The sequence below is a fragment of the Eulemur rufifrons genome, chromosome 16 (assembly GCF_041146395.1).
Source record: "Eulemur rufifrons isolate Redbay chromosome 16, OSU_ERuf_1, whole genome shotgun sequence".
NCBI lineage: Eukaryota > Metazoa > Chordata > Mammalia > Primates > Lemuridae > Eulemur > Eulemur rufifrons.
In genome coordinates this window covers 41369627-41378961 of record NC_090998.1, presented here as the reverse complement: position 1 = coordinate 41378961, position 9335 = coordinate 41369627, and the positions used below count along the sequence as shown (strand labels likewise).

At 55.0% G+C, this 9335-nt stretch overlaps 1 protein-coding gene across 1 annotated transcript; it reads left to right on the top strand.

Annotated features, from left to right (window-relative positions):
* The first annotated feature begins 1371 nt into the window (after positions 1 to 1371).
* KRT8 (keratin 8) lies at positions 1372 to 8882 on the top strand. The gene is made up of 9 exons (XM_069491339.1): positions 1372 to 1739; positions 4309 to 4517; positions 5165 to 5225; positions 5710 to 5805; positions 6406 to 6570; positions 6857 to 6982; positions 7552 to 7772; positions 7910 to 7968; positions 8489 to 8882. Exons 1-9 carry the CDS (start codon positions 1398 to 1400, stop codon positions 8683 to 8685), a joined length of 1476 nt encoding a protein of 491 aa, XP_069347440.1. The 5' UTR covers positions 1372 to 1397; the 3' UTR covers positions 8686 to 8882.
* The last annotated feature ends 453 nt before the right edge of the window (positions 8883 to 9335 follow it).

The window sequence follows — 9335 nt, the reverse complement described above, 5'->3', positions numbered from 1 at the left end:
TCCCAGTTAAGATCCATCCAGTCCTCAGGTCACACCCTGCAGTATCTTCCAGGGAATCCAGCCCCAGCCATCAGGTAATTGCAGGTGGAATCTCTGCCTTGGGGACTCAAACCTCCTGCCTTCCTCCCACACCCTGCCCCGCCCGGCCCCACCCAGGCCTGGGGTGCCTGTTCAGCTCCCCATTCTCCAACGTTTGGGAGGTGCGTGCTATGTCCCAACCTGCTCTCCTGACTCACTCTGATAATGGGATCAAAGAGACAGGTGCAGGACTCTTTCTCTCCTCTGGCGAGTTGGGGGCCTGGAGGAGAAGTAGGATCCACATGGCACCATCAATGCCACCCGACTCCACTCCACCCCCCACTTTCCTGTCTTATTTCCCACGATTCACTCCCTGGGAGCAATGAGAACAATGAAGACGCCCAATGTAGCTCTGCTCTCCCCTGGACTCCCCCAGCCTCCTCTGCCTCTTCGCCCCTGTTCTTCATTCTCTGTGCTCATCAGCAAGGCCTACACAGCGTTCGACCTGGCGCAGGGAATCCTGGGATCTTGGGAGGAGAGGAGGGCACGAGTTATGTCCAGGAAAAGTGCTGTGTTAGATCTCTCTTCATCTTGCACCTGCAAACCCAGAGGGAAGACAGCCAGTGTGCGTGTGTGTGTGTGTGTGTGTGTGTGTATGTGCATGTGTGTCCATTAATTAATTAATATATTCCATAAATATCTGCCCAGACCCTCTTGGCACTGCAAGAAGGGTACTAGAGAAACCTGGGGAGACTAGGCAAATGGCTGATCTCAGATTCAAGGCCTTGGAATCCAGGGGCCCTGTTACTCATTCTGGGCGGACCCTCATAATCAATTAAATCAGGGAGAACACTGGACAGTGTCTTTGGGGTGTCAGTTGCTCAGAGGAGGCCCAAATTCCAGGGGACCCTTTCTTGCCATGCTTCCCAGTCCTCTAGTTTATCTCCCACAGGAGGGAAGGAGACAAGACTCAGAAGTTGGTTCCAGTGGCTGGGTGACCCCAGGCACGTCTCCTTGTTACGGGAGAGGGGGGGCTCTCGCAAGGGCAGGCGGATTCTTTCTTTCCAGTTTCACATTCTCTGAATTGCTCTTCCCTGGGTTCCTGAGGTAGTGCTGCAGTGGGCTCCCGGATCGGAGCCGGCTCCTGGGTGGGAGCAGCTCTCTGCTGCCCCCACCTGAGTCCTGCCTGGAGGTGGCAGGTGTTGGGTTAGGCCCAGCCCCCTCCGGGCCTAGCCACTCAGGTACAAGGCCTTTCCCCCTCCCCTTGGGCTGGCCTTTCTTCTATAAAGGGCCATCCCTGGGAGCTGTCTTCCCACCTAGAAGCAGCTTCTCGCTCCTTCTCGAATCTCGGCCCGCCTGCCTCCACTCCAGCCTCCATCATGTCCATCAGGGTGACCCAGAAGTCCTACAAGATGTCCACCTCTGGCCCCCGGGGGGCCTTCAGCAGCCGCTCGTACACCAGCGGGCCCAGTGCCCGCATCAGCTCCTCGAGCTTCTCCCGGGTGGGAAGCGGCAGCAGCTTCCGGAGTGGCCTGGGCGTGGGTCTGGGTGGGGGCTATGGCGGGGCCGGTGGTATGGGGGGCATCACAGCCGTCACGGTGAACCAGAGCCTGCTGAGCCCCCTCAACCTGGAGGTGGACCCCAACATCCAGGCTGTGCGCAACCAGGAGAAGGAGGAGATCAAAACCCTCAACAACAAGTTTGCCTCCTTCATCGACAAGGTGAGGGTCCCCTTGCGAGGCTGACTGCACCCGAGGCCCAGCGACGGCCCTTGTCCTTTCTTTCTGCCGGTCGTCCCCGTTGGTGGGCACATCTCCAGCTCCCCACTGGCCTCCAGCTGGGCCCTACCCCAACCCTCTCCCAACCTACGACTCACTCCTCCCATGCACTGTGGTTTGGGCTGGGACAGGGATGGGGAGAGGGTATGAAATGCTTGTCACTAAATCCTGGGACTTCCTCCTTCCCTCACCTATCTCACCCCCAACCCGTGTTCTGATCTGTCCCTAAGCTTTCAGTCCGGAGAAGTCCCAGCTGTTCAGCTGTGGGGTAGGAGGGGTGGGAGAGGATCCCCTTCTGCAAGTTCACTCCTCCCCCCAGCACTGCCCCAAGGGCTCCCCAGTGCCCAATGGTGCCCTGTGGTTTTTTTCTTTATTCCTTTTTTTTTTCTTAATGGGAGTTTGATGGGATTCTAGAAGGAAGTAGATGTCTTGATTCAAACGGGCAAATATTGATTGAGGCCTTTGGCGCCCGGAGGCCCGAGTGTGGGGGGCACTAGGATGAGTCATAACTTGGCCCCTGCCCCGGGCGCCCGCAGTGTGGGCGGGGCCCAGCAGGGCTGGGACAGGCCCCCCGGCGCGCAGCGGGACTGCTGTCGCCTTCTCGGGACGTGCTGCTCTGCCTGGCCGAGCTCTCAGCGTTGGGGCTGGGAGGGGCGGGTGGGGCAGACGCCAGAGCCAGGCCTCTGGAAGCCCATCCAAGATTCAAAGTCTGCGGGCGTTGGGCACCCCGCCCCGGTTTCACGTCCTATTTAACCCCAGAGTTTATGGCTTCAGATAACGCGTCCGCCCGCCCACGCCCCTCTCCCCATTTGGCCCTTGTCCCCTTTCAGTCGTCCTACCCGGCTCCGCCCCAGCGGCCTGGCTCCACGTTCGCAGAGGAGGGGGCCAGGCCGCCTTAGGGGCGGATTGGGCCCTCGCCTACCGACGGGCTCCGGGAGCCATTGTGGGGACGGGAGGAGGGAAGTCCTGGGGCAGAGTGTCGCCCTCAGGAGCTGGAGTTCCCCGGGAACCCGGCACTGCCCTGTTCCTACGGGGGCCTGCAGGCCGTCGAGGCGCTCTCGACTGGACTTTTTGCCTGAGTTTTGCTAGCCCAGAATTTTGCTAGCTCACAGGCGTTGGAGTCCGAATTCCTGGTTGACCTGCTCTGCCGTTTCCTGTGGTGGACTCCCTTGCTAAGTCTTATTTCCTCATCTGTAAAAGGGGAACAAGAATGCCAAATCAAAGAGTTTTTGCCTAGTCAAACATATGCATGTCAAAAGCTTAGCGGTGCTTGGCCTCCATTATGCATTCCATTAGGGTAAAATGTTAGAATCACTATTATTTTTTTATAATTTTGGGGCACAGTGACCCGGGGAAGAAAGGGATTTACAGAGAGGGATTGTGGGAACTAGACTATACCTTCAAGACACCTTTCTCTTTCAATTCCCACTAGTTTAAAAAGTTACAACTTTGGGTTGATTAAGAAAATGCGTTCCTCTTCTTGAAACAAGTCTATTATTCTTTATTTTATAAAAATTCCCATTTAACATGCCTTAATTTCATTCTAAGGTCAGGATTCCACAAACCCGAAGAACCCAGGGCCTTTGTGTTTGGGGCAGGAAGTGAAGATTGTGGATTCAGGGGCAAGAGTGGGGCAAGAAGACTTCCAGAATCTCAAAGGGGAGGGAGGGAGGATTCTTCAATTTGTGGACAGATCTACCTAGTCTCTTGCCTCTTCCCCTGCTGAAAGTGACTTCTGTACAGAGTTGGGGATCCTGAAAGGGCCTGCTTGCCTGAGTTCCTCTAGGCCATTGCAGGGTTGAGGAGACCCAGGCTCTTAGAGGCGAAGCAACCAACTCAAGATTGGGCAGCACAGGTTAGAAGCAGGGCTAAAGTTTTCCCATCATTTGCATGAGTCCTTCAAAGTCACTCCACATGACGATGATGATGATCATATTATTTGATATGAACAATCTACATTTTCTTTTTCAGTCTTACATAAGGTAAAAAGCAAGCTGGATGAATGTGGTGGCTCACACCTGTAGTCCCAGCACTCTGGGAGGCTGAGGTGGGAGGATCTCTTGAGCCCAGGAGTTGGAGGCTGCAGTGAGCTATAATCATGCCACTGCACTCCAGCCTGGGTGACAGTGAGACCCTATCAAAAAAAAAAAAAAAGTAAAAATCTAAGCATCTTTACAAAGCTTGGCCATTTTTATTGATCTATAATGTGCAATCTATGTAAATAAGATCTCTTTTTTCTGCAAGTTCACCTTCAACATAACTTCCCTAGCTGTCCCCTTCCAATCATGCCCCCCTTTACCTTCCAATGCCAGAGGGACATTGATCTCTACCCCACTCACCATCTCACCATCTCACCATGCTTTCTTCCCCTGGTCATAGGTGATCCTTCCAGAACAGCTAAGCAGGTCCCTGACTTGTGGGGACCTTGCTGCTTGGGGAGAGACTTGGGGGACAAGGTGGTGCTTGCTTCCCTCCGGGATGTAGACTTTTTGCTTTCTCCTCCCTTACACAGGTGCGATTCCTGGAGCAGCAGAACAAGATGCTGGAGACCAAGTGGAGCCTCCTGCAGCAGCAGAAGACGGCTCGGAGCAACATGGACGGCATGTTTGAAAACTACATCAGCAACCTTCGGAGACAGCTGGACACACTGGGCCAGGAGAAGCTGAAGCTGGAGGCAGAGCTTGGCAACATGCAGGGGCTGGTGGAGGACTTCAAGAATAAGTGAGCACCGCCACCCTGCCCAGCCAACTGAAATCCTGTCCCGCTCCACCTCTTGGCACCAGAGGTCTGAGTGCCCATGGCCCTCTGCTTGTAGGCAATGCAGTCCTATATGATTAATGTGACCATATGGTCAGGTTTGCTTGGGACAATCTATGTTTACGTCCATTGATCTGGCAAAATTGGTAATAGCATCTGCCCTCTTTCAGTCTCAGAACTTTCCAGATTTGGACAGCAAATGGTATATTAATGTTTATACAGTAAACCTAAGATGGAAGAGATAGGTAGCCAGCAGTCCTCACTTTTATACTTACAGCTCTGGCCTCTATTTATTCTTGACCCCTGACCTCTGGTAAACTTCAGAAAGTTCAGTGTGAAGTCTCATGTCAGGCCGTGCTGCTAACCCTCCCAATATGCCCAATTCATTGTGCATTCATGGATTTGGAGAGAGATTTCCCGCTCTAGGACTCACCACTGGCTGAGATGGGCCGGGCATGGGAGAGGGTAGCTGGTGAGGGTAGAGGGACCAGCCCTCTCATACCGTGCATTTCTATGAACTGATTTTTCTAGATATTCATGTTGCCTTCAAAAGACCCAGGGCAACCTCTCCTTTGCCTTCATCTTCTGATTCTAAGTCTTTTCCTCCCTAGGTATGAGGATGAGATCAACAAGCGTACAGACGTGGAGAATGAATTTGTCCTCATCAAGAAGGTGAGGGAGTCTCCCTGTCCCCATCCACATACTGGAGGCTGGGGCTTGGAGACTTGGACTAATGCTTTCTAGGTTCTGTCTCTAAATGTTTCTAAGTAATGGGACAGATTCATTTATTTCAGCATTTTGAGTGCCTTCTAGATGTATATAAAGGAAAGAGTGGTAGTTTGGGTGCATTTGGGCAGAACTCTGGGCATCGATATTGGGGTATGATTAAGCAAATGGAGCAGCAGAATTGGAGGTCTGTCCATAGAAGGCTTCCTAGAGGACGAGGTGGAAGAGGTGTGCTGCCAGAGGTTAAAGGTGTTGGGCTTGGAATGTAGGTGTGACAGACAGAGGCTGGGCTAGAAAATCAGGCCACAAAGTAGGCTGGGGAGGGTGATTGGTTAGAATGTCCAGGCCATTGGGTGGACTTTGGGGAGCCTTTCAGTTGGGGCTGAGTATGGGCACTCAGCTCAGGCTGCCCCTCACCTCGGCCCCCCAGGATGTGGATGAAGCTTACATGAACAAGGTGGAGCTGGAGTCTCGCCTGGAAGGGCTGACTGATGAGATCAACTTCCTCAGGCAGCTGCATGAAGAGGTATGTCCCTGGGGCCAGAGAGTGAGGACCCCAGCCCCATCAGTGCCCCTGCCCCCGGGACCCTGCCAGAACCTCTTCCCAGCCCCCATCGCACCAATAGATAAGGACCAACTACTGAAGAATTACAGCCACCATTATTGGCCACACTAATATTGTTGTATATGTTCTGTCCCCCTGCATGAGGGAGGGTTTATTACCCCATTTCACAGATGAGAAAATGGGCTCAGAGAAGTGAAATAACCTGTTCAAGGTCATCATACAGAGTGGTGACCCAGCTGCAGCTCTGTCTCTGAGGCCTTTGTTCCTAATCTTTGGGCTGTGTTGGATCCTCTGTGGCCTTAGTATTGGTGGCTGAGAGGCTAGAAGGAGCCTTCCCCATTGCTTAGTCACCCAAAGCCAGGTTTCCTTTTATCCTTCCCTCTGTGTTCCAGGTCTCTGATGCAGCTTCCTTCCTCAGGAACTTTGCCCTCTCCCCAACCCTAACTCCTACCCGCTGCTCCCCTCCCTTGCCCTGTCTTGTCCCCCAAGGAAGGCTGCTCTGCGAAAGGGGGCTCCTGTGTGCAAGGACAGAGCCTCACCACCTTCCCACTCCCCCGACAGGAGATCCGTGAGTTGCAGTCCCAGATCTCGGACACATCTGTGGTGCTGTCCATGGACAACAGCCGCTCCCTGGACATGGACAGCATCATCGCTGAGGTCCGCGCCCAGTACGAGGAGATCGCCAACCGCAGCCGAGCTGAGGCTGAGAGCATGTACCAGACCAAGGTGAAGAGCACTGCTGTCTCCTCTGTCCAGTTCTGTTCCCTAGTCTGTGAGGAGGCAGCAGGATTTCAGTTGCTCTCTGCCCGCTGCCAGCTGGGCCTGCAGAGTGGTGCCCAGATGTCTGGAAGGCGGCCTTCAGTGGCGTGTGTGTGTGTGTGTGTGTGTGTGTGTGTGCACGCTTGTGTGTAGGGGGATGGGGGTGAGCCGGCAGAGAGGGCACCCTGCCTTGGGTGGAGATGCCTTCAGATACAGGCCCCCTCAAGACTCACTCTGCATCTTGCACCTGCAGTACGAGGAGCTGGAGGTTCTGGCTGGGAAGCATGGGGATGACCTGCGTCGCACGAAGACGGAGATCTCTGACATGAACCGGAACATCAGCCGGCTCCAGGCTGAGATCGAAGGTCTCAAAGGCCAGGTACGGGCCAGACTGGGGGTAGGAGAGGATCCTCAGACACGTGCTGGCACGAGGAGATAATGTAGGAAGGAGTGAGGGGTCTGGAGTTGGGGAGGGAGACCTGCACCAGGGCTCAGGATTTGGAGGGCAGCCACAGTCCAGCTTCTCAGACTGCTCCCGGGAAGCTGAGGGATGCTGAGCAGGTCCCTGGGGCTGGGACAGAGGTCAAAGGGGGCTGAGGCAGGTAGGTTGGGTCCAGGATGTGTCCCCCAAGCCTGTCTTACATATCAGGCAAGGTTGGGCTCTGCTGCTTTAAAGAAAGTCTAGAACCCAGAGATCTAGTCCAGTTAGGGTGGGGGGGGCCTTACAGTGTCACAGGTGAGAGGTATGTAAAAGGGAGGGGCCTGGAAGCTGCTCACATTTCCCCATTCTGCTTCCTCAAGTGTCACTGGTAGCACTTTCTTTGAGCTGGGTAAAGTCACTTAGTCTAGGTTGGTGGGCAGCAGGGCGGGGGGGGGGTGCCCTAAAGGAGGGGAATGGGGAGGGGGTGTACCAGACCCTACCTGCTTACCTGTCCCCTGCCCCCGCAGAGGGCTTCCCTGGAGGCTGCCATTTTGGATGCTGAGCAGCGTGGGAAACAGGCCGTTGAGGATGCCAAGGCCAAGGTGGACGAGCTGGAGGCTGCCTTGCTTCGAGCCAAGCAGGACATGGCGCGGCAGCTGCGTGAGTACCAGGAGCTGATGAACGTCAAGCTGGCCCTGGACATTGAGATCGCCACCTACCGCAAGCTGCTGGAGGGCGAGGAGAGCCGGTGGGTATGGGGATCTCTGACTGGACCTGGGGTGGGGAGGGTGGGCACTACCTGTAGCCCCTTGGGACTTGGGTTCTGTTGCTCTGGGACAAGAAGGGCCAGGAGTTGGTCCTGACGTCCCCTGTGTCTGCACACAGGCTGGAGTCTGGGATGCAGAACATGAGCATCCACACGAAGACCACCAGCGGCTACTCAGGTGAGCCTCCTGGCCCTGGGGAGGGAGGGTAGGGAGGCAGGGCCCAGGGAGCATAGGCTCGGGGGAGGGGCTGTGCTCAGTGGCTAGAGTGACCTGGTCCTGAGCACTGAGCAGGTGAGGAGGGGGGTCTAAGAGAAGGAACAGGATTCCAGCTCTTGGGAGGATCCCAGGGTGATGGGGACACACCCAGGATCCAAATAATAAAGTTACTGACAGAAAGCACCCAAATACACAGTAGCCATGTGCAAGGCACTGTGCTATGTGCTGCACATGCTTCATTTTATTTATTTTTGTACAACCCCTGTAAACATCCTCAGCTGAGGAAGCTGAGGCCCAGATAAGTTTGCCCAGCGTTACACAGCTTTAGAAAAACTCAGTCTTTCCCACCCTGCTCCTGGTTTCCCTGACAATTCTGGAGAATGAATCCTGCCCTCCCTGGGGGCCTTGTCCGGAGAGGGGCATGGAGCCCTCTGCAGGGATGGGCTCCTGGGCTCATGTGGCTGCTTCTGTCCCTGACCAGGTGGGCTGAGCTCGGCCTATGGGGGCCTCACAAGCCCTGGCTTTAGCTATGGCCTGAGCTCCTTCCCCTCCTTTGGCTCTGGTGGGGGCTCCGGCTCCTTCGGCCGCACCGGCTCCTCCAAGACTGTGGTTGTGAAGAAGATCGAGACCCGTGATGGGAAGCTGGTGTCCGAGTCCTCTGATGTCCTGCCCAAGTGAACGGCCACTGAGGCCCCTCCAGCCTACCCCCTCCAGTGGCTGCCCCAGAACCTGTGGGGGTAGGCAACTGTGCCAGGGAGCACAGGAAACAAGAGACCCACGTGAGGCTCAGTCCCAGCCCTCAGCCCAGCCCTGGGAGGAGTTTACTGCCCAGGGTACTCCCTCTTACCCATGCCTCCAACTAAAAACCAATTCAATTGCTCTTTCCCAAAATAAAGCCTCAGCTAGCTCTGCCAACCACCTTGCTGTGTGTGCATCCTATATCTGTGGGGGTGGGAGGGGGGTGGTCGCGAGGCCTTTCCCTGGGACTCAAGCTGGGAGGGGCCCAGGAAGCAGTCGGCGCTGAGCAGGAAAGTCTCACCTCCAAGCTGTTCTCAAAGAGACTCCTTTGTTGAAACCTGGTTGCCTCCTTGGTCATTGCCGAAGACGTCTGTACCTGTATAACAGTCCCTGACCTGTGCACAGTGCTTTATGGTTTACAGTGTGCTTTTAAACACTCAGGTTCATTTGATCTATGCAACAAACCCCAAGAGGTAGGCAGAGCGGGTTTTTGATGGCATTATCAGGAGAGAGTTTAGTGTACTTCCCTGTAGACCTTGGCATCGGGATTACTTGCAGGTAAGGAAAGCCAGGCTCACAGAAGCCAAGTA